General features: G+C 49.4%; 10 protein-coding genes across 10 annotated transcripts; 7 read left to right on the plus strand and 3 right to left on the minus strand.

Moving 5' to 3' along the window:
- Positions 1-494: 494 nt before the first annotated feature.
- GT037_002156 (uncharacterized protein) lies at positions 495-1519 on the plus strand (the record flags this gene model as incomplete). The annotated part of the gene is made up of 3 exons (XM_038927203.1): positions 495-668; positions 721-792; positions 848-1519. The coding sequence occupies 3 exons, from the start codon at positions 495-497 to the stop codon at positions 1517-1519; spliced, it is 918 nt and encodes a 305-aa protein (XP_038790495.1).
- A 792-nt stretch (positions 1520-2311) lies between these two features.
- GT037_002157 (glycoside hydrolase family 35 protein) lies at positions 2312-5316 on the plus strand (the record flags this gene model as incomplete). The annotated part of the gene is made up of 3 exons (XM_038927204.1): positions 2312-2624; positions 2678-4023; positions 4381-5316. 3 exons carry the CDS (start codon positions 2312-2314, stop codon positions 5314-5316), a joined length of 2595 nt encoding a protein of 864 aa, XP_038790496.1.
- A 1444-nt stretch (positions 5317-6760) lies between these two features.
- On the minus strand, positions 6761-7036 carry GT037_002158 (uncharacterized protein; the record flags this gene model as incomplete). Its single annotated transcript, XM_038927205.1, has 2 exons — positions 6761-6882; positions 6943-7036. The coding sequence occupies 2 exons, from the start codon at positions 7034-7036 to the stop codon at positions 6761-6763; spliced, it is 216 nt and encodes a 71-aa protein (XP_038790497.1).
- Positions 7037-7725: 689 nt separating this feature from the next.
- On the plus strand, positions 7726-8580 carry GT037_002159 (uncharacterized protein; the record flags this gene model as incomplete). The annotated part of the gene is made up of 3 exons (XM_038927206.1): positions 7726-7958; positions 8015-8189; positions 8254-8580. 3 exons carry the CDS (start codon positions 7726-7728, stop codon positions 8578-8580), a joined length of 735 nt encoding a protein of 244 aa, XP_038790498.1.
- Positions 8581-9865: 1285 nt separating this feature from the next.
- Positions 9866-12848, plus strand: GT037_002160 (glutamine-hydrolyzing asparagine synthase; the record flags this gene model as incomplete). The annotated part of the gene is made up of 5 exons (XM_038927207.1): positions 9866-10078; positions 10700-10802; positions 10868-11208; positions 11263-11466; positions 11514-12848. The coding sequence occupies 5 exons, from the start codon at positions 9866-9868 to the stop codon at positions 12846-12848; spliced, it is 2196 nt and encodes a 731-aa protein (XP_038790499.1).
- A 314-nt stretch (positions 12849-13162) lies between these two features.
- Positions 13163-14587, minus strand: GT037_002161 (uncharacterized protein; the record flags this gene model as incomplete). The annotated part of the gene is made up of 1 exon (XM_038927208.1): positions 13163-14587. The coding sequence occupies one exon, from the start codon at positions 14585-14587 to the stop codon at positions 13163-13165; it is 1425 nt and encodes a 474-aa protein (XP_038790500.1).
- Positions 14588-15353: 766 nt separating this feature from the next.
- On the plus strand, positions 15354-17051 carry GT037_002162 (uncharacterized protein; the record flags this gene model as incomplete). Its single annotated transcript, XM_038927209.1, has 1 exon — positions 15354-17051. One exon carries the CDS (start codon positions 15354-15356, stop codon positions 17049-17051), a length of 1698 nt encoding a protein of 565 aa, XP_038790501.1.
- A 1789-nt stretch (positions 17052-18840) lies between these two features.
- Positions 18841-19866, plus strand: GT037_002163 (carbohydrate esterase family 16 protein; the record flags this gene model as incomplete). The annotated part of the gene is made up of 1 exon (XM_038927210.1): positions 18841-19866. The coding sequence occupies one exon, from the start codon at positions 18841-18843 to the stop codon at positions 19864-19866; it is 1026 nt and encodes a 341-aa protein (XP_038790502.1).
- Positions 19867-19926: 60 nt separating this feature from the next.
- Positions 19927-24486, minus strand: GT037_002164 (mfs transporter; the record flags this gene model as incomplete). The annotated part of the gene is made up of 7 exons (XM_038927211.1): positions 19927-20439; positions 20502-20956; positions 21013-21309; positions 21374-21604; positions 22443-22634; positions 23792-24285; positions 24365-24486. 7 exons carry the CDS (start codon positions 24484-24486, stop codon positions 19927-19929), a joined length of 2304 nt encoding a protein of 767 aa, XP_038790503.1.
- Positions 24487-25323: 837 nt separating this feature from the next.
- Positions 25324-26382, plus strand: GT037_002165 (ribosomal protein l1; the record flags this gene model as incomplete). The annotated part of the gene is made up of 2 exons (XM_038927212.1): positions 25324-25661; positions 25722-26382. 2 exons carry the CDS (start codon positions 25324-25326, stop codon positions 26380-26382), a joined length of 999 nt encoding a protein of 332 aa, XP_038790504.1.
- Between the last annotated feature and the right edge of the window lie 15 nt (positions 26383-26397).

Below are 26397 nucleotides of genomic sequence, written 5' to 3' on the forward strand. Positions count from 1 at the left end.
GAGGGATCGTTGCAAACCCTGGTTATGTGCTTGTGCACATTTATATAAGCAATGTTAGAGAGTATCGACTGACTTCACCAAACATTCCACTAGCCCGACTTATCTTGTTGACCTCAGGTATCGCTGTGGACGAGGCGCCGAGGGGTACGCCTAGGTGAGTAATCCCCCCACATCTATGCACTAACGATGTATCAAGCTATCACCCCGCTTTTGGTCTCCATCTTAACCTTCTTTGTCCAACTCACCTGCTTTCTCAGCTTACTCTCCCGTTACTCATCTGATGAAGCTTTCTACTGTCATTCGACCTTTAACACGTGGGCGAGTACAACCTTCGAATGATGCATAATGGGCATACTGCGTAGTGCCACGCATTTCTGCGGCCGTAAGAATAGCTTGAACAAGATGGGCTATATAATTAGCAACAGTGCTTGTTGCTAAAACAGCATCTCATTATTTCAGAACAGCACTTGACGCGAATGCTTCGGCTTTGCAACATGACCAAGCTCATCACAGTCTTCGGCTCTACCGGTAAACAGGGCGGATCCGTCGTGCAAGCTATCTTGAATCATCCGCAGTTAAGTAAAGAGTGGAAGGTGCGCGGAGTTACAAGGAATCCCGATAAACCCGATGCGCAAGTCATGGTAGCAAAGGGTGTCGAGATGGTCACTGTGAGTTTGTTGATTCGATGATTGTGAATTGAATGCAAACTGAATATGTTAGGCGAACCTCAACAGCAAGGAGTCAATCTTGAAAGCTATTACCGGATCTGACACTGTTTTTGGCGTGACAAATGTACTATTCACTGTGATTCATCACTCTTGCCGTCTGTCTCTAACATTCATCATAGTACTGGGAGATGGCATCACTCGCCCACGAAGTCCAGCAGGGCCGTAATTTGACAGACGCCTGCATCGAAGCGAAGGTTCCGCACCTAATCTGGTCTTCATTACCTCGCGTATCAAAGATCACTGGTGGAAGACTGGCGAACCTACACCACTTTGACAGCAAAGCCATGGTTGAAGAATACATTAATAAAGCCGGTCAACCGGCTTCTTTCGTGCTTCCAGGCTATTTCATGACAAACATTCCTGGGTCTATCAAGCCGAGTCAAGATGGCGGCGCATACACGTTATCTTTGCTTTTCCATCCCGATACTCTGATTCCAATGCTAGACGTCCCCACCGACTTTGGGAAATTTGTAGCTTCATGTCTCGCTGATCCAAAAGCCACTATTGGCAAGCACGTGCTTGCTGCGAGCGCATGGGTCACACCTCTCGATGTTTGCGCAGCTGTGGTGAATGTCACGGGAAAGAGTTGTGAGTTCAGGGAAGTGGCAGATGAAGAGTGGAAATCTGGGCAGGAGCTGTTGGAAAATATGATCATGATTAAGGAATGGGCATACTATGGGCCTGGCGCAGATGAGGGCGTGAAGTGGAGTCCGGAGACTGTTAATGGAGTGGGTGGATGGGAAGGATTTGGTGATTTTGAGGCGTTCCTTGGAAGGATTGGATTTGTGTAATTTCGACGCGTACTTCTTGTAGGAAAACCTCTCTATGGGGCATGAATACCTAGGTATGTTGCTAGCATACGATCACTATCGGGCGGTCAACCTTTCAGTCTTCCTACGTGGTCCATATTGTTTTGTACATAACTACGTAGTTTCCCATTTCTCACCAATGAAGCGCCCTCTCTTCTGATTGCAGTACATGGCGGAGTCATATTGCCTGCGCAAGATGCATTTTACATATCCTAGACCATGTTACATAGTACGAACGCAATTCAGCTTTAGTAGATAACCATCGGCATCAGCCTTAGACTTGGTAGTCTCAAGGTTAGGATAGTGAAGCTGGCCCTTAGGTTATTGGTCAAGATGACAGTGGATGCATCTTCCAACTGATGAAGAGCGGAGTTGATGATGCCGGTTCATAAGGCTGGTAGCTAGTATTGGTCCATGCGCTCTGGATGATTGCCAACGCGTCATCATTGCAACACCAGCCGGAGGTAGGGCGATTACGATATCAAGGACAAAAGAGTTATTGTTGCTGTCCACTAGGAGATCTATGCAGCTGCTGCTGACACTAGAGGCCCTGGGGTGTAAGTAGTGTAGCTGCATTTCTAGCACCGGTAGATCTCACGAAGTCCTCTGTTCGGTGGGTATTACCCCGCTGGAGCAACCCCGCAAAGCTCCACTTGTTGCATAACGAGCGCCCAGAGTGAACGATTATGACTGCCTACCTGAGCTGTGAGGATTGTCTTTTTGTTCCGTATTGTTGCATACATACACGAGTTTTCCGAGTCTTTGTCGTCCATCATGACTTCGAATTCCTCAATTCCTCACCTCCGACAATCTGGAAACACCAAACAACTTATTCTTCATGGCAAACCGTATCTGATGCTAGGCGGCGAGCTGCAAAATTCCTCGCTTTCATCTGCCGAATACATGAGCGAGATTTGGCCTAAGATGGTTGCAACGAATGTCAATACTCTTCTTGGCTCCGTCAGTTGGGAGATGATTGAGCCTGAGGAAGGCAAGTTCAATTTTAAAGAGCTGGACAAAGTCATATTGGATGCACGAAGACACGGCTTACATCTGATCTTATTATGGTTCGGGTCATTTAAGAATGGTGAGTCGGGACTCTCGTGACCTATTTCCATATACTGATAGGTGCATCGCTAGGCAGATCGACTTACACGCCATCATGGGTGAAGACGGATCCGAAACGCTTCCCACGCGCTGAACTTCGAAAGGCCGGAGGAGTGATTGAGATTGCAGATGTCTTGTCTCTGTTCCATAAGCAGAATGTTGAAGCGGATGCGAAAGCATTTCAAAAGCTGCTTGCTCATGTCAAAGAGATAGATGAAGATCACAGTACCGTGTTGATGGTGCAAGTCGAGAACGAAGTCGGTCTTCTGTTCGACAGCCGGGACGGAAGTGAGAAGGCTAATCAAGTCTTCTCTGAAACAGTACCTGCAGAACTTCTTCAATTCTTGAGCAACGACTATGATCGGCTACACGCCGATCTCAAAGCCAACCTCCAGACTTTCGTCGCACGCTCGAAGCCGCAGTCTGGTACATGGGAGGAAGTGTTTGGCGTTGGTAGCAGGACTGACGAGCTCTTCATGGCGTACCATTACGCACATTACGTCAATCGTGTAGCAGCGGCTGGTAAATCCGTATACACAATCCCGTTGTACACCAACGTATGGCAGAACTATGCTGGGGAGGATGCTGACAAAGACACTCCTATTGTCGTGGGCGGAGGCGGAGAGCCTGGTGATTATCCTTCCGGAGGCGCAACAAGCAACGTTCTTGATATATGGCTACGATTTGCGCCAGACCTCGAGTTCATTGCGCCGGACATTTATCTTAACGAGTACACTGGCTTATGCGCGAAGTACCGACATGGCGGTAACACGCTTTTTATCCCTGAGCAGCGAAGAGATGAATATGGCGTTCGTCGGATTTGGATAGCCTATGGAACCTTTCAAGCTCTGTTGGCTAGCCCCTTCGGCATCGACACTTTAGAGCCTGAGAAAAATCCTTATACGAAACACTATGGACTCTTATCACAGGTCTCTCAGATCGTCCTTGAAGCGCAAAGTAATCCAGGCTCGTCGGTTGGCTTCTGTTTTGATGAAATGATCGGCGATAGAGATTCATCCAAACCAATCAAGCAACGTTTCGGCGACTGGGATATTACTGTAGAGCGCTCCTTTGTCTTTGGCAAGCCTGGAACTGGCAGCGGTATGGTCATTCATCGTGGCGGAGCGAGCTTTTTACTTATCGGCTGGGGTTTTCAGGTGATGGGTCGATCGACAAAGGCCGACACAAAGTTCAACGGTATCCTAAGGAATGAAGAGAAGATTGTAGACGATGTAGCGACAGGTTCATTACGAACACTAAGAACGTTGGGTGGTGATGAGACGAGAAGTGGAGCGAACGCGATGATGCCAAATGAAGACCCCGACTATGGAGGGTTTCCTATTGCCATAACAATTCCGGCAAGAACTGGTATCGCTGAGGTTGAATTCTACTCCTTCTAGACTTTAGTACTGAGAGTAAAGAGTGTAGTCAGGTGATAGGGAAGAAGGAGACCATCACCACGTACAAAATACGGTTAGTTGGGCGCCTGAACGGCAGCACGGCATCTTAAGATTGTAAAGGGTCTTTTCGCTTTGGTACACGACGCGACAAACTTATTGCCACATCACAATATTGAAGGAATGATGCTGTGATTTTAATTGCTGTCACATGACTGCCAAGGATGGCGCATGCCGGGTATATAGGGGTCCCATCCCGTCTTAGTTAGCTCGTTAGACCTAATACACACGGTTCCCTCCCGAACCACCTGTGACAATTGTCCTGAGTTGTCGCAAAAGTCTCACACCACGATGTCACGCTATTCTCGGTGTGCAGCAGCAGCTCTAACTGTCTGCTGCCTAGCCTCTGCTCAGACCACAGCAACAGCCGTCGCTTCCTTCACACCCACATCATCTCAAACCTCAGCCCCAACCTCAAACCTTCCAGCTTTCGAAATCGACATCTTGTTTCCTCGCAGAAATGAAACATACAACTTCACCTCCTCATTGCCCATCGTGTTCGCCTTCCAGAACCTTACTGCGGCTGCTGAACTCGGTTCCTTCAAATTCACATGGGATATCATGCCGTGGAACAGCATCGAGAATCCCATCCCGGGGGGCGTGATTGAGGATTTATGGGACAGGAAATTCACCTCGCAAAATGTATCCACGTTCACCAACACCGATGGATCACCGTACATTCTGGTCAACTACACTAATCCAAAGAAATGGGATCATCCACCAAACTACGGAGGCACTGCATATGCATTGCAGTGGTATATCCAATGGCATGATATAGATGCCCAGTGCGACCACCCCAGACCTGTCATAACTTCAACTCGAGAAGTGCTTTTTACCCTTTGGCCCGTATCATCCATATCGCCCAGTGATTGGAGTGCCCCTGATCCAAATGCGCTCGGAAATGTCACAGACAATTGCGCGCAATTGGGCACTTTCGCCAGGGTCCACGCGAGCGATTTGGACGTCTGTTCACTGGATCAGTTACTGTTAGGAGACAACGGGGATCCATGCGCCATCAAGCCTGATGGAGCCATGGTCAGCAGCATATCTAGCGTGGTAGAAAGTCTGTCTGCTTCACAGAGTCTTGCTACTGCAGCCCCAACGACTACTGAGTCGCCTGCCTCGTCGAACGCTGCCGTCGCAACAGGTGCGTCGGTACAGCCAGGACTCGCCGCAGCCTTGGTACTAGGTGGATGGGAATTGTGGTCGCTGTAATGTCAGATTAACACGCCCAGGCGTATCAGGTTCTGGACTCTTCACACCGTTTCTCTGTTGGTTCATTACCGGCCAATAGCTTCTCAATAACTAAGAGATTCGTGAAGATGTACTGAGAATGAACATTATTCGCAAAATTTTGCATCCAATGCAAGCAGAATAAAAGCTATGTAAGTTTTTGTGTGCTTTGCTTTGCGTCCATTGGCCCTGCTATTACTGCCTCAACCCCGCCACGTCTTCGGTCCCTTCCAAAGAGAAAACCTCTCAACTTTTTTCGACCTACGCGACTAAGCTCAAAAGTGTTTGCGGATATTCGTTGGCAGGCTTACAAACATTGTCCGTGGAATGTCAGACGGGACAACAAATAGAAGCAGATTTAACCACCTTCTAAGGGACCGGGGCCAAAAGGGACGTCGCCCTTGCAGCCTGGAAAGTACCAAAAACAGTGTCACAGGCATCCGTATTGGTACGCAGGAGCAGTAGCTACACGTGTAACTCACCAGGTAGTGCCTCCTTCTGCGTGGCATGCCATGACCATTGCGGAGCCAACAGCCTGGCAACCCCGTATCGGAGTGGGCCGGCCGAGGCCAATTGAGCGAGAACGAAAAACAATACCGTAGTTTTTGGAGAGGACAAAAAGTTGTAATCTGCGCAAACAAGAAGAGACCACTTACGGATTGATCAAGCTTGCTTCAGGCTGGGTAGGCGTGTGATAAAAGTCCTCCCGCACGAACACTACATCATCTCAGCTTGGGTTACACAACAGCTTGCCAATTCGGTTACTGGCTATACAGTCCGCCCACGTGTTTCTCGAATCAAATTTTCCATACATGTGTTTATTGCGCCAGACATCTCGCCACATGTGATTACGTATGAACAAGGAGCGACAAACTACATAATACTGTATTGAAAAGAGATATGAAGCATTGGGAGGCACCGCTATCGAACACAAAATCTGTCGCCAAGCTACCGATATCAGAGCTCAAGACCCAGATTCCGGGACAAGAGCGATGTAAGATTGCGACTACCCTATTCAAGACTGAACGACGTATTCGCTTGGTCAGACTAGAGACCCGGACCGGGACATGAAAGACGGTCTTGGGTTCGATCTAGAATTGGTACCTGACTAAACTACATGTGTCCTAGGATTGCTCGGCTGAGTTGTTGGAGCAGCATGAACGGCCATGTGTAAAGGGCCGACGCGAGCGAAACGAGCTAGCTATAGCACGCCACAGCCCGGAATCGTGCGGCACGTCATCGCGAGAGATCCCTAGTGCACCGTCTACGGAACTTCCCATCCACGCTGAGATTTAGTTGCTGCAACTAGGTACAATGTTGGATTTCGTGGGACACGTACTGCTACTAACAAGACAACGCCATTCAACACGGCCTCATTCTTGGGGCACCAGTACTTGGCGCCTGTAGGGATTCACCAGTTCCTTCCTTATGCCTTCGATGCAGGTCTGGGAGCGACTTTGGTAGGGTGGCCTGTGCAGTGCAACACCACATGGTCAGTTCTAGCCCCTTCACGCAGATCGCGACGTCCTAGACGTGGGCTAGAGGTGGCCGCTTACAGACTTAGCCTTTAGCTGGCATAGTCTCGGCGCAGCAACCTGGGGAACTAACTGCAGCTGAATTTTTGCACGTCTAGCAATGGCTTCACTCCAGACTGGATCAGGCCACTGTCGCGTTTCAAGACAATGCACACCCAGGTATCCATGCTGACCCATCCCAACCGCAATACAAGCTACCGAGAGTTGGGGATTTGAACGAAGGTCTTGGTATGTCGATATCTTCTGGCATCTATGAAATTCTCCTTCATGGGACGATTCCTATTCACACTTTACAGAGCCTGCATTAAGATGAGTTTACCCTGCGATTTGACGTTGCCATGCTTGGCTTATTGTTAGAATATTGTCATGACTTAATGCGTCTGGTGAGGTTTTCAACCGTCAAATTGTACTGCGTATAATTTGAGTAGTCGTGGCGCCGACCCACTGGCACCTGTCTGTCCTAGGTTATCCATGAGTGCCAAGCATCTTCCTAAGCTATGGAAGCAAAATAGCATCGTATCGCACGTGGCGCATGTGTCTTTGTAAGGAAACTAGTTCTTAGACTTCTCAAGCTTCATGGAACCCGTACGGTGATATTTCGATGCAATATAGATGCATTTTTACCAAGACCTTTAACACCGAATAATGTCACCGAAAGGTATCACGAGCTTACTATCGTGAGATAGCAGCAGGGCGTCTTGAACTGCGCAGAAGCTCTGGACATAAAAGACACCACCAACCCCCTCTGCAGTTCAGACACAGCTTCCCGCAGATCACATCAACACAGTCTGTACATCAACACACACTCTCCTTGTCAATTTAGTGGCCTTTTGCTCTATCACTCTTTTACACCAAAATGCATTTCACTACAATCTTATCTGCCTTTGCAGCAGTTTCAGGCGTCCTGGCAGCTCCCGCTCCAACTCAGCTTGATACTCGCGCTGTAGTTCCGCACGACTCCCTCAACCCAATCCGGACCCGCCTGCAAGGAGGAGCGATTGGTCGTGCCATTCTGAAGTTCCAGCCCTTGCTTCACATTGCTCACGGCTGTCAGCCCTACACTGCAGTTGACGACAATGGCAACACCAGGTAAGCTTACGAGATGATGCACTCAAACTTCAAGCGCTCACACATCTTGTTCACAGTGGAGGTCTCCAGGATACTGGAAATGTCAGCGCCGGATGCCGTGACCAAAACAAGGGCCAGACCTATGCTCGAGCAGCATGGCACAAGGGCAAGTTCGCTATCATGTACGCGTGGTACTGGCCCAAGGACCAGCCAACCGCTGGCAACGTCGTAGGCGGCCACCGCCATGACTGGGTAAGTTGTGACTGTACGAGATGCATGTGAGACATTTGCTGACTTGGTGCCTACACCTTTACAGGAGAGTGTTGTCGTCTGGATTGACAATCCAGCGAACGCCAATCCCCGTATCCTCGGTGCTGCTGCATCCGGCCATGGCGGTTACTCGCCCACCGCGCGCCCCAACATCCAAGGCAACAACGTCAAAGTGGAGTACTTCGTCAGGTTCCCCTACAACCACGCTACGCAGTTTACCAACACCGTCGGTCGCACCTACTGGATCAGCGACTGGGATGCTATGCCGACCGCTGCTAGGCAAGCTCTTGCTCCCAGGGACCTCTTTGGAAAGGCAAATGTACCTTTCAGGAACGACGTCTTCGCCAGCAACTTGGACAAGGCTTATGTCTAGATGTCAGATCTGAACAGTCACCTCCTTGGTTCCTGACTTACTTCTCTGGACGATATCGATCATGTCGTTCGTGTTATTGGCGATGGGGTAGCTGTAAGTAGCTACTTGTCCGTGGGATATCGATCTGGATGGGATATGATTTCCAGATACAATGTGCTTCTAATCTCTGCCGTCTTACATTGTTGTTATTAGAGCTTCTGCGTTTATTTCTATGTTTTTTTTTGTTTCAGAAGATAGAGAAACCAGGTTAGAGGTGCGCTAAATACATTATGCTTTACCCTATAACATGCCACATCCTTGTTCTACCTATCCTACCTCCTCACGTGCTGCATAAATAGGAATGGTTAGTCATCTGCCCATCGAGAGCGAGGACAACCCGCAGACAGTGTGTTTAGAATATTGTGTATATGAGGTCTAGGAAGTGGGAGAATAAAATTCAACACTGGTGCTTGAAAACCAGGGGTGAGAGCGTCGGGAGTGTCAAAGGTCAGAGGGGACACATGGTTGAACGATCAAGCTGTAGTCAAGCCAGTAACGAGTAGTGAATGACAGCCTGACAAAGCTATACTCAACTAACCGCAATTGGCTCGTCCATGTCACTTTGATGGGTACAATCGTAATAATCCGACGGACTCTTGGGCCCTCAATCCTCCTTCTGAAAGCGGAAGTAGGTCGAAGAGTGGAGGTTGTGCGTCAGCCAAGCAAATGTCCTAGATTTAGGCAGCAACATAAGAGAATCGAAGTATATAACTACCAGATCTTATTCGAAAACTGTGTCTCATCGTTGAGCACTCTAGCTTTCGTCGTAGAGCATTTGGAAATGTCTCCAATTCAGGTTGCACAGACCTCATCGCCTCTCTTTAGGCTCCCGGCCGAGATCCGCTTTGCCGTATACGAGCTTCTGGACTTTCCGCCCATCGACAATGAACAATGCCGCAGACTAATCCTTTCGTGTCGTCAAGCAAAGCACGAGTGCGAACGAGTGTCGATCCGCACGACAAAAGCGTGGCTGCTGGCTTACAAGCAGGACGTCCTCTCACAGAGCGAGCTAGGAGTACTCATTCTGCTCCCTATCATAACACGAACACCTGTCGGAATGCATTCCAAGTTTCACACCTTGCGAAATTTGACACTGGTGGTCCCTGGTCACAGAATCCATGATTGCGCCTGTCAGGACCCAAAATTCTTCGAAAGCCTCCGACCTTTGAACGCTATCTTCAGCTTATGGTTAGACAGCTTGACCTTGCACTTCTCGGGCTCGTTGAGAAGCGGCCCAGGACACAGGATGTATACGCACATCGGCAAGAGCTTCAGACGCCTGTTCTTCGTTCTAGAAAGTGGCCTTACGTATGCGCACGATCCTGTCGGTCAGAAAGGCAACCTCAAGCTCAACAAATACTGTTCCTCGGTAAAGCACTGGCGGCCACAACCAGCTTTCATCAAGAAGCTAGTGGTTTCATGGGACTTGACCGAAGAGGGTTTGCGTAGCGAAGATCTGGTAGCTTTAGATGGCCACTGCAGAAAGCGTGCAACAGCGGCTTGTCCCGGGTTGCAAAGGTACCGCGTCGTCAGCGAAGATGGACTCCTCGGGTTAGAGTCGAGAGAGTCATTTTGTCGATTCCGCCCCTCGGACCTCGAAGATCATATGGCGGGCCCAGATAGCAAGCACAAAAAGAAATGTCTCAAGTGTGGGAATCACGGTTGGGACTACCGTCGCTATATCCGAGGGCTGCCAGTGGATGATGACGAACGTTGGCTTTGACAACCCTTGCGAAAACAACACGATAACACAATTGAAAATGTGTGGAAGACTCGAAACTGTGCTTGTTGAAGCTCGAAGGTCCCGCCAGGAGCCGCGCGATCTGGGCGATCCAGGGGCGCCCACTAACACCCAAACAAGTAACAAGCGATGCGGGCTTATCAGGAACAATCGAACATAATTGAACAATCACCGCTACGAATTTCGTATCTACGTCATGTTTAGAGGCACCGCCGAAGTTCGGTTGAAAAGATATGGGGAAGCGCTGCACACTCTCTTCTTTTGGATCTCTTGAATCGCGTAATCATGTGCGGCATCACTTGTGCGGTTGCATTGCGGGGTCATGGACCATTAGCAAAGGAACGTGGGGAGTTGAGCAAGACACTGGACCAGAGTCTGGATAACATCAAGCATCGTGGGCCCGATGCAGAAGGCCACTGGATTAGCGAAGATTGTCGCGTGGGTACGTGGAGAAGTTACTGCAGCTGCAACGGACACAGACACACAACTGACTTGCTCACCACCTAGCTCTTGCCCACAACCGACTAGCGATCGTCGACTTGAACCCGGAAGGTGAACAGCCATTCCATGATGAAGGCGGCACTATTCATGCCGTAGTAAACGGCGAGCTTTATGGCTATCAAGAGATCCGAAATCGCCTCAGTCGCGAGGGCTACAAATTCAAGAGTCAGTCAGACTCCGAGATTGCACTGGCGCTATACAAGAAGCATGGTTTATCCTTTCTGTCGCATCTACGCGGAGAGTTCTCACTATGTTTATACGACTCTAAGGCTCAGATCTTTATCGCCGCATGCGATCGATATGCCATCAAGCCCATGTACTACACGGTCCTAGATGGCAAACTGCTGGTATGGTGATCAAGTACCGTTCGCATATACTGAAGACTCACATACACCTCCTAGGTCGCTTCCGAGATGAAGGCATTCCTTCCTTTCGGTTGGCAACCTCAGTGGGACGTGCAAAGCATCAAAGACGTGGGCTGGTTGTGCGATGGAAGAACTATCTTCCAAAGTGTTTCCAAGATACTGCCTGGTCATTATTTGTTGTGTAGGTCTTTCGGCACCATTTCGCAAGACAAGTATTGGGATGTCGACTTCAAAGACAAGGTACGTGCAACAGTAGGTGCATTACAAACATCACTAACACATGTCAGCGTGAGCTTGAAACAAGGAGTGAAGATGAGATGATACAGGGCGTACGAAAACATCTCCTAGATGCCGTACGAGACCGCCTCCGTGCAGATGTGCCGATTGGTGTCTTTCTCAGCGGCGGTATTGACTCCAGTGCAATAGCGGGAATGGTGAAACATCTTATGGACACGGAAGGTGCTCAGCTTGGTACCGCTCCAGCTTCAGAAAGGATCAACTGCTTCAGTGTTAAGTTTATTGGTGAAGAACATGATGAGGAGCCGATCGCGCGTCGTACTGCGGACTGGCTCGGAGTCAAGATGCACCACTGCGAGATGACCGAAGAGAATTTTGCAGCCAACATCGAGAACGCAGTCTGGCACAACGAGACAGCTGTGACTGATCTGGGGACTGTCGGTAAATTCCTGCTTTCAAAGCTTACCAGTGATGAAGGTATCAAGGTTGTTCTTACAGGAGAAGGATCAGATGAACACTTCGCCGGCTACAGAGAGTTACTTACCGACTTCGTTCGCGAACCCGATCTTGCATGGCCCAATTCCTGTCTCCCTGAAGAAGAGCGCACAGCAACTTTTGAGGGGCTAGAGGGCACTGACACCTCAGGTCCAAAAGAACTCGTGACCTCGGCCGCAGTCCGTGCCCAAGTGAACAACACTTCTTTCCTCGGCTTCACGCAAACCGCATCTCTACGAGATCCGCTCTTCGCTCGTTGGGTATTCGGCGAATTTGGGACTACCGACAAACGTCTCACTGCCGTGAACGCCATCGACGGTCGCACACGAGAGCTGATGACCAACAAATGGCACCCACTTCACACTTCTCTGTACATCTGGACCAAGTCATCTCTTGCGAACGGTCTTCTTACCGTATTAGGTGACCGTTGCGAGATGGCCCACAGTGTCGAAGGACGTCAACCATTCCTCGACCACCGCCTCACAGAATACGCCATGAAACTTCCGCCTTCAGTGAAACTGCATTACGATCCTTCCACTCGCACCTTCAGCGAAAAGTGGATCCTGAAGGAGGCCATGAAGCCATTCATCACGACTGAGCTATATGCACGCAAAAAGCATCCTTTCTCCGCTCCAGTGAAATACAAGCCTGATGGGCCAGTGCATAAGCTGTTCGAGAAACTGCTCACGAAGGAAAATGTCGAGGCGTTAGGGTTTTTGGAGTGGGACAAGTGTAAGGATCTGTTGCACGACGCGATATACGATGGGGACCGGCCGAAGTGGAGCCAGATGATACTTGTGGGCCAGTTTGTAATCCTGAGTCAGAAGTTTGGAGTCACGAAAGCTGCGCCGGAGTTTGTTAGATTGGAGACAAATGGCTTTGCAAGATAGTTCTCGATGGCTAATATTACCGACATTTTGCTCTGTTCCGACCTAGGAGATTATCAAATGTGATGGGCTCACTAGGCTACATGGGCTGTTCATGTATGCATTCTAGATGCGACGTCATATCCTCCATTGCTGTAGCAGATAATTATGTGACTTAGGTAGTGTAGGTGTAGCACAGCTTCTAACAACGTCGTGCTTGACAAGTACAAGAGGGCTTTGAGGTAAATTAAGGTTCATGCTTCACATTTTTGTCTTGTCGTTTCTCGTAACTAGGGCAACTTCATCCTGTTTCGGGGCGAATTTCGTGGAAGCACAACCTAATCTCTGTTTCGGCTCGGACTCCACCTTTTAAAGACGAATTCTCGAACTGTGTACTTCTTCAGAACACTACCGATGTCGAGCCTGAACCCGTCAAGCTCTACACACCTTGTATCCCACGGTTCTGGTACCTCAACGTAGACAAGCATCAGTGTCTTCATGACCTGTGTTTGCACTCGGTTCACCCGGTGGAACCACCACCAATCCCGGCGCTCCTTTTCCGCAGCTCTGACTTGACTTTGATCATCTGCTTGCTCATTCCAGTAGGGAGCCGAGTAAGAAGGGATGATCATGATTGCAAACTCTGCGTGTGTGAAGGCAGGCCCTCGGATGTAGAGTAAGTAGTCGACGGCGAACTTGACGCCAGGCCGAACTACCCATCCTAGGGAGCGGAAGTGATGGAAGACAACGTACTTCATCAGGAAAGGGTTGTCGGGCGCAATAGAAGGAATGCACGACATAGCGGGATCCATGCGCGTGGCACCGTTGCTCATGCTGTACGCAATACGAAGATGGGTCAACGTTCCTTCTTGATCAATGGATTCGCTGGGACTCAGCGCATACGCGCAGTATAGGCGCAACAGATACCATGGAGGGTAGCGTTGCAAATCGTCCGACGACGTCTGAGCGTCTGCGTTGATGACTTCTAGAGCACCAAGGACGTATGTAAGGAAGAACGCTTCCTCGGGCGTGAGCTGGAGATGTTCAAGATCGGGAACATCAAGTTCCAGGCCAGCTTCAGTGTCGGCCTGTGCGACGGCGCCATCTGCGGCTTTATTGATCGTGGAAGTCTCTGCAACCTCTCCTGACTTGTTCGTATCCTTGGCATCACTACCTACAAGCTTATCGATGTTGGCATCTGATACAATCTTGCCTTCTTGTCGTAGTTGTTGCTCAATAGCTTCGCGTTGTGCCTTGGCTCTCTCTAATTTGAACTGCCTCCGCTCTTCTCGCCTTGATTGTGTCACCTCGGTGCTTGTCTTCGACGCCTGTGCACCTCGCCTTCGCTTTTCAGCTACTAGCCATTGTGGCTCACTTCGACTGAGGGACCCCTTACCCCAGAAGCCCTGCTCCCAAAGAGCTCGAATAGAGGTTGGATCGGTGACGTGGATTGACTGGGTCTCTACAGAGTAGTATGCTTTATGTACGACGTGATGTGATTGTGGTGGCCACAGCGACTGTGAGATTAGACTGATGACTAGTCGCAAGATGGAAATCGGATTGTGCGGAACGAAGGCAGGCAGTGCATAAACGTCTAATGGTAGAGGCTTCGCATGTATCTCATTATAGTTGGGTCTTTTTGGGCGAGGTTTCCTCGAAGCACCGTTTGCTGGTTCTTGGTTCTGTTGAGGTAGACTGTTTGGACGTGCCTCGCTTCCTGCTGCAGCTTGCTCAGGTCGCATGGCCGCGGACATGCCTGGCATTTCAGCTCAGTGTTCGGTGAAACTGCACTGACGTTAGCACTGAGCGCGAACAGAAGCAATGCGACATGTAGTGAGTAATGTTGATCAGATACCGTTGTAGTCTATTGTAACGGAGACAGCATCGAGCACCTAACGCAGTCAAGTGAATGCCTGCGCCGGCAATCGTATAAGTGAAAAGATGTCATCATGAAAAGGAATTCAAAGGAGCAAAGGCAGAACACGATCGTGACTTCCGCGCACATGACGCTGACAGAAGCTTTGATGATGTGCTGCCTTCAGTACATTTGAAAAAGAGAAAAATAGATCAGACTTACCCAGCCTTTGCGACGTCAAGTAATGGCGTCGTCGACAAGAATTGTGAGCTTCATGGTGATGGTGAAGGAAGCAAGAGCAAAGCGCAAAAAGTTTGGAATTGACTGTTTGCCAAGGCCAGATCTGATTGGTTGAACCGGTCGCCTCAACACGCGTGGTCCAATTGTCCCACCATGACCATCATGACACAAGCTTGTCACTAAGACAGTCGATTCCAGCTGCTTAGAGCATTTGCCTCACCATAGTCAAGAACGGCGTTGGGTTTGTACTTACCTCTGCAGCTTGTTATGACGTAATCGGAGCAGCTCACCTTCCGAGAAATTAACAGAACATCGTCGTAACGCCACGCAAGAGTGATTAGGCATTTACGTTGCTCACGCGCATTCTGCCCTCTTGATCATAGACTCACTCTTAAAACTACTACAGCATTAGATACGGTACAATCGCATTTAATATGCTGCCAGCGGCAAGGTGGTACTTGCGACTGCCACGACAGAGCGCTCCATCATTCGTCACCAAAAGTACACCTCTACAACTACCACTTCGCAGTCGCCTATCAAGACACAAAGCGCCACGAACGAGCTCGCCGTATTCGACGAAACCACCTGGTGACGAAAGTTCGCCGAATACACATGATGGGCCTCCAAAAGAGACATCCAAGGTCGACGCCGTGTCCAACGCCCTCTCTACCACGCCTGATTCCGAAAATAATCTCATCACACCCGTATATATGCCCGAAGACCCACATGCCGTCCTCAAGCAGACCCATCCTGCCATGCGCCTGCTCGACAACTCCTCTCTTATAGTACAACGACAGCTGGAGATGATGAATGTGCTCATGGGCTTTGAGCAAGCGAACCGCTATGTTATCATGGATCCGCATGGCAGTCATATTGGATATCTAGCAGAGCAAGAGCATGGCATAGGAAATGCCATGGCGAGACAGATGTTCAAGACGCATCGGAGCTTTACAACTCACGTCTTTGATCGGGACGAGAAGGAAATACTGAGGTTTCACAGGCCTTTCAGCTGGATCAACTCGAGAATACGCGTTTATGATGCTGTAGGACAGGGCGAGGGCGCGTACACCAGCTCGTCAAGTCTGCAAGGGACAAGCGCGCGAAGCATAGCCAATCAAACCAGCGCAAACGTCTCTAGTTTACCACTGCAGGACATGCGGATTATCGGAGCTGCAGAACAAGAGTGGGCACCTTTACGAAGGAAATACAATCTGTTCCTTGCAAGGAATCTGGAGGATGTTGCTGCTGCACCCGGTACACCCCAGCTATCCTCTGGCGACTTGCCAATCTCCGACTCAAAAGCTGTCGCTGTAGCTGAGGGTGACACACGAGAAGTCGGCATGCTTCAGTTTGCCAGGGTTGACGAGCCTTTTCTTTCCTGGGATTTCAGCTTGATGTCTGAAGACGGACGTCTGGCAGGCTCCGTCAATCGCAACTTCGGTGGCTTTGCGCGTGAAATCTTTACGGATACGGGCGTTTACGCACTGAGGATGGATGCTGCCGGACTAGCAAGTGAGCCATCCCATCTGGTGTCCAAAACTGGTGAACAAAGTAGGCCGTCACTTGAAGGCTATCCTGGTATGACCCTTGATCAACGAGCCGTGATGCTCGCCACGGCCGTTAGCATCGACTTTGATTATTTCAGTCGGCATAGCGGTTCCGGTGGCATGTGGCCAATGTGGATGCCGTGGGTTGGTGGCAGCGGTGAAGCCGCTGGCGGCGCTGCAGCTGGTGAGGCGGGCGCAGCCGGTGCTGGAGCAGTAGGTGCTGCTGGCGAAAGCGGTATCGCAGGCGAAGTCGGCACTGCAGCACGCGGATTAGGTGCTGGAGAAGGTGCAGCGACAGGCGCAGCTACAATGGCAGGCTACGAAGCTATGCAAAGAGGGCGAGAGTCAAGGCAACAAGGAGGAGATGATGCTTCTCCGCAGGCAACTGATCCATATCAACCTAGCCCAGACCAACAGTACGGTACAGGTCAAGCAGGTGAGGATATATGGGGTGAAGACCCTAGTGTAGGACCTCGCGATCAAGACCAAGGCTTCTGGGGTGGAGGGAATGAACAGGCCGGAGGCGATGCTGGTGGCGGTGGTGATGGTGGTGGGTTCAGTTGGGGAGACTTCTTTGACGAGTAAGATCCTCCAGCTTCTTGTGTACTGCTATATCACCATTTAGCATTCATACCATTCTAGACGAAGGGCTCTATACTCCTACAACAAAGACAACTGTAAGGTGCCGCGATTGCATATGCACGTAGTCTGCGGCTGAAGTGCGGCTGTGCTAAGCATCTCAATCCTTAAGCATTATTCCACTTAGCAACTCATTTTTCTTCATCTCGTCTTCCACCAATGTCTTGACGCAACTAGAGTTCCACGCTTAGTTCATCATTGTTGTCCAAGCATACTCAATAACCTTTTATTTCTTAAAGTGAAAGTTTTCGACAAGATGGCCCGTAGCACAATGAGTATTGCGTGGACTGCGAATGTTTATCAATAAACAAGACTAGACACAAAGAAGCAGCAGATCCGTCTCCTGAAACTATCGCGACCTCCATCTGCCGCAAATGTACTACCTGACCGGAATATGGTCCACTGCGAACTCGAGACGTTCGATCTCGATGCTACACCCGAATATATCGCTCTGTCATACACTTGAGGTGATGCATCGAATAATCCACACATCATCGTTGGCAACAACGAAATGGTAGTTAGAATGAATTTGTTTGATTTCTTATACGCCTTTCGCTCAGATGATGCCAATATTCGCCACCTCTGGATCGACCAGGTACGCTCCATGGCTCTTCTTTGACATCTATGTAGACTCATACCGATTACTCAGATATGCATCAACCAGCAGGATACAGCGGAACGCAACCATCAAGTTCGCTTGATGGCTCAAATTTACAGTATATGCATGTACGTTATCGCTTGGCTTGGTTTATCTTCGTCAACAGCGGCACGAAGATTTTCGAACATCAGAAGTGCCGCAAATACAAAGGCCATATTAGGAAATCGCTACTTCACACGTCTCTGGATTGTGCAGGAAGTGTTGCTACCGAAGGAGGCACGCATCTTCTGCGGTAGTACCTGGATACATTGGGATACCCTATTGCAAGCTGCGATATGGGCTGGCTGTCTCGAGCACCCAACACCAACCGGTGACGTGGCTGCTAACTAACCGTTACACCCATTTAAAAAGCATTGAGCCTGGGTACAAGCATTTGCTTGTCAATATGCTGAGCCATTTCTCAGGTATGGGCTGCGAAGACCCTCGAGATTAGTTACACGGCATGCTAGGCCTTGTCTCGGAGGAGCTCCGTCCTATTGTGAATTATGACAATACCGTGGAACAAGTTTATCTTGATACCATGAGGATGCTTGGAGTATGGCATTGTATGAATGCCTCAAATTGGTGGTGGCAAGATCTGCCGTTAAGAATGGGTGTGTCCCTGGCTCACGTCGTATCCATGCAGCCTTTCATCACTGACCTGCTTGCTTGCGGGCCGTAACCGATTGAAACACTCCCGTTCTGGACTCTGCACATGGTCTACGAGAAAGCCGATCCAAAACATCATGGGTTGGGTCGTTGGTGGTACGAATGTGGGGGCCTCCGGCACTATTACGATTGTATCATGGGAGCGTCCGAAGACCCAGAAGCCGTTTTGTGGTCGCTGCTTGATGCTACTCCTGAACGAGGCACACGGTGATGCCGGGGTACCCCGCAGCATCGCGTATCTGCCCCGGAAATTCACCCAGCCTGCAGCTCCAAATTTCCCGACCCGCCACTTCGGGCGCAATTCTTCCGTCAATTCCATGTTGCCGGGGCTCCATCTTCAGTGCTATGGACGATATAATTATAGCCAAGCCTACCAGAAGTCATGATTAGGTTTATTAAGCCTTCCGAAACATCTGCTTCTCGGCCACCATGAAGCTTACCACTACTTCATGCATCTCCCTAACGCTGTGTGCGCACGCAATAGCAGCCCCAAGCTATCCGAAACAAACGCACGGCTCTTTCAGGTGGCGCTCTACGAAATCTCTGGTAGCTTTTGGCGATAGCTACACATATGTACAAGGCACGCTTGGTCATGTGAATTATACTTTCATTGGAGATGAGTTCAACTTCTCTTTCACGTCCAAACAGCTCTTCTCAGATCGCATTGTGCAGAATCTCACGGGAACGGCGGAAGGAGGACCGAACTGGGTCGAGTTCTTGACCGAATGTGGTGTTGAGGATGGCTTGCATGATCCAAGGAAATGCAATGTTCAACTCTGGGACTTTGCATATGCCGGTGCAAACACTATCAACGAAGCTGGATTCACCCCCCTACACCACAACCATACCGTCTCGCTCGAACGTCAAGTAGAGCAATTTGTTTCCTACGGTAACCCAGCCCTTGAATCGATCGATCTCAACAAGAAGAAGGCACTAGTTGCGATATGGATCGGTATCAACGACATCAACGATCTTGTTTCTACTCAAGGCAAGAATGCAACTTTCGCACCGAGCTATGAAAAGGTCCAAGGCAGATTGTTCAAGAGCGTGGAAAATATATACAGTTTAGGTTACAAGAACTTCATGTTCATGAACCTGCCGCCCCTGGATCGTGGTCCAGGAACGCCCAATGTCAACGCCTCTATGGTCTCTTCTTTCAACAAGATCCACGCTGCGCATGCCGATGCCTTCCAAAACCAACACAAAGATGCCAAGGTGCTCCAATTCGATGTCAACAGTGTTTTGAACGATGTGTTGGATCACTACCAAGATTACGGATTCAAGAACGTCACCAACTACTGCCCTGGATACAACCAGCCAGACATTCTGACAGATCCCGGCAAATATGGATGTACGGAGCTGGATACATTTTTTTGGTACAACTCAGGTCATCTAACAAGTAGGACGCACGATATAATGACAAAGGCATTGAGGAAATGGTTGTTGAAGCAATAGATGGAGGCAAATGATGGAGCATTGGAGATATAAACCTTGAATACTCATAACCTCACCTGTCTACAAGGCCCAAACTCTCTGATCGCCTCTACTATCTGATCTTTCTAGCTTGTTCATCCTTCCATACCAAAGCCGAAGAATCGTTGCTATTGCAGCAACTAGGAAACTGCACGCAGCGCACACGAAATTTCCTGTTGGAAATCCTTGACTCCTTTCGCTGTTCATCCAAATCCACTGCGCTATAATCTGGCCAAGACCTGCACAAGAGTTATGCAGGGCAATGGCAAGTGGTAAAGTGAGGAAACTCGGCGAGTTGCAGGTCACCCAGTTCGTCATGGAAGGCGCAGCTGGAAAGGCTCCTGCGGCTGCCATACATAAGCAGCCATAGCGCTGAACGTAGGCATCAGCAGGAAGGAGACCAGCAGTCAGCCAACCTGTGCCCCCGACAAGCGATGCGATGGTGATGTGCCAGCCACGAGCGTTGAAGTGATCAGCAGAGTAAGAGATGGTAATCGCGACGAAAAAGCCGACGACCCATGGCGGGACTGTCAGAAGCTGGGCATGAATAGATTCCTAAGAGGTGCGTGCGCGGAGTCAGTGTATGTCTCACATGCAGTTTGTACAGGGACACTCACGTAGCCTAGGCCAGTAACAATAGTAGGCGTAAAGAAAGTAAAGGATCCCTGAGGAACCACGTCGGCTACATATGCGATGTAGTGCAACAACATTCGTGGACTAAAACATGTGTCCAGAATCTCCTTTCTGGTAGCATGCTCCTGGTTGTAACCGCCACCGCGATCGGCTAGACGATCAACTGCGAATTTCTTCTCGGCGTTACTGAGCCATTTGGCTCGAGCTGGATAATCAGGGAGGAAGAACCATAAGAGGAAGGCAGAAAGTAAGGTGATGATGCCTTCAATAATGAAAAGCCAGCGGAACCCTTCTAGGCCGGCTGCTCCATTAATGTGCCCAACCCCGAACGCGATGGCCCCTCCAAAGGCCCCTGCGAGGTTACAGAATGCGATCACGAGTGCGATGCGCACTGCGCGCTCGTTGTAGCGGTACCAAATTGTGATAAAGTAGACGATTCCTAACAATACATGATTAGCGCGGATTTATCGCTTTCACAGAACATTCTGAACGTACCAGGAAAAAAACCAGCTTCGAAGGCTCCGATCAAGAACCTCAACGCAATTATTGTGGCACTATTTTGGACACCCGCAAAACCGATGGTTAATGCTCCCCACGCGAATAGAAGAATTCCGAGCCACCTAGAAGGCCGGATGTAGTGTTTCATGACGAAATTGCTTGGGACTTCGAAGATGGCGTAAGCCACGGAGAAGAGCGTGACAGTCAGGGCATAGCCATGTGGTGTCAGACCCGTGTTCGTGAGCATGTCGTCGCCCGTTTCGGTGTTTAGCACCCGGGCATTTCCAATGTTTCCTGTCGCAAGATCAGCTAAAGTAACCTTGGACCAGTGTTGGTGTTGTGATTGGAAAATGTATACCTCTGTCAAGAAAGTTCAGGAGATAGACCCAGCAGCACAGTGGTAGAACGCGTCGGTCGAGACGTCGATTGAGCTTCTTGTTATACTTCTCATCATGGATGTCTATCTCTTCTCCACACTCTTGCAGTGTCTCATGCTGCTGCTTGGCTGTATTGATGTCGACATGTTCGAGGTGTTCCTGTTTCTCCCCGTTTAAAGACTTGCTCATATTGGCTTGACTCGGCTTAAGTTCTGTGTTTCTGAATCCGTGTGTTGCAAACGATCGGTGTCAATTGAATGGGGGGTTTTTTTTTAACGACTATGCGATTGAGATAGTCCAGTATAGGTCATAGTAATAGTATCGTTTCGGCAAACCAATCCCGGATATAGCAGCTACGGTTTTACCCCAGATGTGCGGGGTAAAACCCACATCTTCATGTTGCGCATGATTAACCGTGGAGATGATCACCGACACATCCGTTGGGAAGGTGAGTATCGGTATTATCGCCGATGTTTGGTCGCTGTTGGGGTACGGAGGCAGTTTGAACGCCGAATTAAGCATTACGTCATGAAAGCACTGAGACACCAGCCATGTATGCTCAATGGCGTAGGAGGTATTTCTCATCAACAACTTCACCTTTCGAGTAAACTTAGTCTTTAGCTTTCCATTTCCGTATTGTGAGAGATCAGGTACCGTACACCTAGGTACTTAGTTTTCAAGCTGCCAAAGCAGGATTCTTCCATGGAACATGTATTCCGCTTACTCCAAAATTATGCCTCTATATCCAAGTGTCCAATGGTACGTTAGTACGGAGCAAGCTGCTGCAATAGATCCAGAGACAACGCCAGATCTGAATTCAAGCAACCGTCTCGAGAGTAGGTGATACACAATTGATCCTAAGATTTATTAACCTGAGAGAGTCTTGAATTGGTCAGGCATGACCTGTGTCAACATGCTAAATCTCTAGTCTACTAGAAGAACCCAGTTTCTGCTACTTCTCAAACAAGAAAATAACACCTTGACCAACTCCTGCCGCCCCTCATGCACAATAGACGTCAAAACTCTGGTACACCCTCCCGTCCGTCGCACCCCAGCAGGTTCCCTTGTTTTTCTGGTTCCCGAAGTTCAGCTTTCCACCCGTGTTATCGCGACCCTCAAAGACAATCAGACTGCAATCTGCATCTGTTTCTACGATCTGGAAACTGCGGCGACCGCCTGGGAAGTTGCCGCGATTGTGGCTGGGTTGCGTGATGTGAATGTTCTCTTGGAAAGCATGGCAGCCTGGAGGCTGGTGAGTACATAGTGGGAGGGAAACTAAATTGTGAGTGCGAGGGCCTTACTTGTGGAGGAGAAAGTATTGACGCCGAGAATGGAGGCATGTGCACTGGCCGCTAGGAGAGCTGCGATGGTGGTGGTGAGGTACATGATGATGAGGATGGATTTGAGTTTCGGATTATGGAGCAGTATTGGTGAGGTATGATGACGGCTCGCTTTGTATTCCAGGAAATGCATGCTTCTCGCTGTTCCCATTCCAGAGGTTACTCAAAATATTCGTCCTTCCGCTGGAAACGACTTATCGTTAGCAAGTCATGCCGCCTACTCGTCACAACGAAGATAGGAAAACCGCAAGCAGGTGGAAACCCATAGTATTTCAGCTTACATGCATATACAGTGACACAGTGACCAATGACTGCAATATCTGGCGAGGCTGAATTCAATAGTGCAACTCTTTAGAAATTCGAGTGCATGTTGGCTTGCATATACGATTGCTGCCTTCTAGATCCGGTGTCTGCTTGATTGATCGATTAAGTGATGGCGGATCAACGTCTCATATCCGGCGTCGGCTGACCATGGGCCAGGCTTTATGTGCAATGTGTATGTTAGCTAGAGAATGAAAGTAGCATGGTCCTTTGAATGTGAAAGCGCAGGGACCTACACATGCGCAAGTAATGCGTAATTACTTGTTGTAGTGTTTGCTCACCTTAAAGGTACGTTGTCACTGGGAAAAAGCAGAGGAGCTTGTGACATAATACTTTCGTCTACGGTGACAATCATTCGTTGTCTGCGACGGTTCTTTATCCTGACCTTTACATCAAAGTATGGTACTCGTTGGCTCACTTACTTAATACAGGTAGTGACCATGCGAACCCATGTATGCGTCACTGAAATGCGACTTGCTCAGATTATACGGTACCAGTAACATGTTGTGAATAAACTCTATGAGCCTCCTACGGAACTCCTACTCGACGTTACACAGTCAAGATGCGTCGTGATTCAATCTCAGGGCATGATTGAAGCGCGCATTCATGCATGAACATCTCACTCAGTGGTGCTTGCATCAGACTACCCGGTCCTGTCGTCTCATTCAAGGACAAACGTACCAAATACATGCAACTCATCCGTCGTCCTCCATTTTCCCCCTACAAATATTGACTGACCTTTACCATCCCAGAAATGCATCCCGAGCTCCTTAATACCACTTTTGGCCATCACACGCATACTCGCCGGATTTTCGGGACTAACAATGGCTCGTACAAACACCTTGTCGCACGGCTCCCAAAAGGTCTTCCCTCTCTTACAAGCATCAATCACTGCTCTTACGGCACCCGTTGCGTAACCTTTACCCCATGCAGATGGCAGGTAGCTGTAACCCATTTCAACAGTAAGACATCCGGGTTCGAATGTGGAGGGTGGTAGAATGTCGGAACGCAAAACGAGGCTGTGCGGACCCAAAGTTTTGACGCCAATAAGTCCAACGAAGCGGGTTGGGATATCTTCCTTGTTTACTGCATCATTCTCAGCAGGGTGAAGCAACTCGTGTACGGCGTAAGCAATCCGGTAGGACTTGGTTTCGCCATCCTTGACAGTAACAGGTAAAGCATTCTTAAGAAACCTTTCGGTGTCTTCAACGGTTTTGGCGGTTCCGTCAATACTGGGACGCGTTAGTATAGCATCATTACGTTTGACACACGGTGCATTGTTGGTGCCTAAGGAAAAGAATGATGACCTACCTCCAGAAAGACGCTTTCGGATCACTGCGTAGCTCATGTAGCCATTCAAATTCTTGACTTCCTCTCTCTGCTGTCGTAATGAGCGTCAACTTCAATTGAGATGTGAAAAGAACGTTATCCATGGCGGACCAAGTGTTGCAGGACGAGGCTACCCCACCCAGTAAGAGCATACTAACATTTATACTGCGCTCTGCTCAGCCCTGTGAAGGCAGGTACATATCGGAATAGATCAGACAACAAGTCCAATCGGCATTCTTTAAGCTCGGTAAACACTAAACATGGTTTAGCGTGGGAATACAGCCTTCTGCGAGTGGACTAGTCATTCCGGTACTTTGTGACTCTTACGTCTGTCATACCTACAGGTAGAGGGCCTTACCTCACGCACCAATAGATGAACAGTCCCGGACAGCGGGCTGATACATAAAGATAGACACCTCCACCACAGGGACGTTCCAGAACGTGGACGTGCAAATGAAAAAGCTTTGTGGCTATGTACTAGGCTTTGGCAAGCTAGAATCCTGTATTTTGACTGCATGTTGTTCAGCCGAAAGACATGCATGCCGTTGGGTCGGTTTGCTCATATGTTGGTATGACCACCTTTGCTTACTGATAAGCATAAAGGCACCGGCTGTGCAGTCGTTGCCTGCAGGGCTTTGACGCTTAATTGAGATCGACTAATGCTTGTTATGCTTGACAAGAAGCTCTTAAGCTAATCCTGCGCAAACAATCGTGACACTGCATTCTAAGGCAAGGTCATATGGGATATCAGGCCTTGACGTTCAACATGCGGTAGTATTGAGTTCGGTAGTGGCCGTGGTCGCTTCAATTTACCTGGCCTGTTGTGGCGCGAACGGTACAGTCAGGATGGAACCAAACAGTCCATACGATAGTAGCTCGCGACTTTCCCAATCAGCTATGGGATGAGATGCAACGGGCATGAGAGATGTGGACGCAGGAGGATGGCAAAGGCGCAGTTGGATGGCAGAGTACTAGCGGCATCATGTCTTGGCATTCCCGAATCGCCGACCGAACTTTTGGCACAATCGCGACCACCATCTACGCCTGCAGACGCAGCAATGGCACACCCACGGTCGTTAATAGCTCCTCTGAGCAGGCTCACTACAAGCTCAATTGCCGTATCGAGGCCACAAGTCCAGCGCTTCGCCCCAGTACCGTACCAGTCGATACGATGCGCAACCACCAAAGCACAGCCGAAGAAAAAGAAGAAGGCGCGGAACACATTTCTGCAATATGACTTGAAGAGGGCAGATCAATTCTCACTCGTCGATGCAATGCAGTAGGTTCTGCCCAGGCCTGCGTCGGAACGTAACACGGTCGGGGACTGACGGTAGAACAGGTATATCCGCGCCTTTGAAGTAGGCCGCAACCCGTCTTCCTCCAAATACGAATTACACGTTCGATTACGCACACTCAAAAACGGCCCTGTAGTACGAAACCGCTTACGGCTTCCTCACCCTGTCAAGACCGATATACGGATCTGTGTCATCGCCGCCCCCGACTCCAAAGCTGCCGCTGAAGCCAGGGCTGCTGGTGCTGCGCTGGTAGGAGAGGACGAAATATTCAACCAGATCAAGGAAGGCAAGATCGACTTTGACAGATGTGTGTGTCACATTGATAGTCTCCAAAAGATGAACAAAGCGGGGCTAGGAAGAGTGTTAGGTCCCAAGGGTTTGATGCCCAGCACAAAGGCAGGAACGGTTGTCACGCAGGTGGGCACCAGTGTCCGGAATATGGTTGGTGGTAGTGAGTACAGAGAACGTCTGGGCGTCATTCGCATGGCAGTTGGCCAATTAGGCTTCACACCGGAAGAGATGCAAAGAAATGTCAAGGCATTCATGGATGCGCTAAAGAAGGACATGGCGCAGATGAGTGATCGCATCAACAAGGAGATTCACGAGGTGGTTCTCAGCTCGACCAACTCACCTGGCTTCTCATTGAGTGGAGACTTCAGAGGGCCCGAGTCCATATCGCCAAAGGAGTTGAGTGGACCTCTGTAAATATAGCTTTCTGGG

This window comes from Alternaria burnsii (assembly GCF_013036055.1).
Source record: "Alternaria burnsii strain CBS107.38 chromosome Unknown 750, whole genome shotgun sequence".
NCBI classification, from domain to species: Eukaryota; Fungi; Ascomycota; class Dothideomycetes; order Pleosporales; family Pleosporaceae; genus Alternaria; species Alternaria burnsii.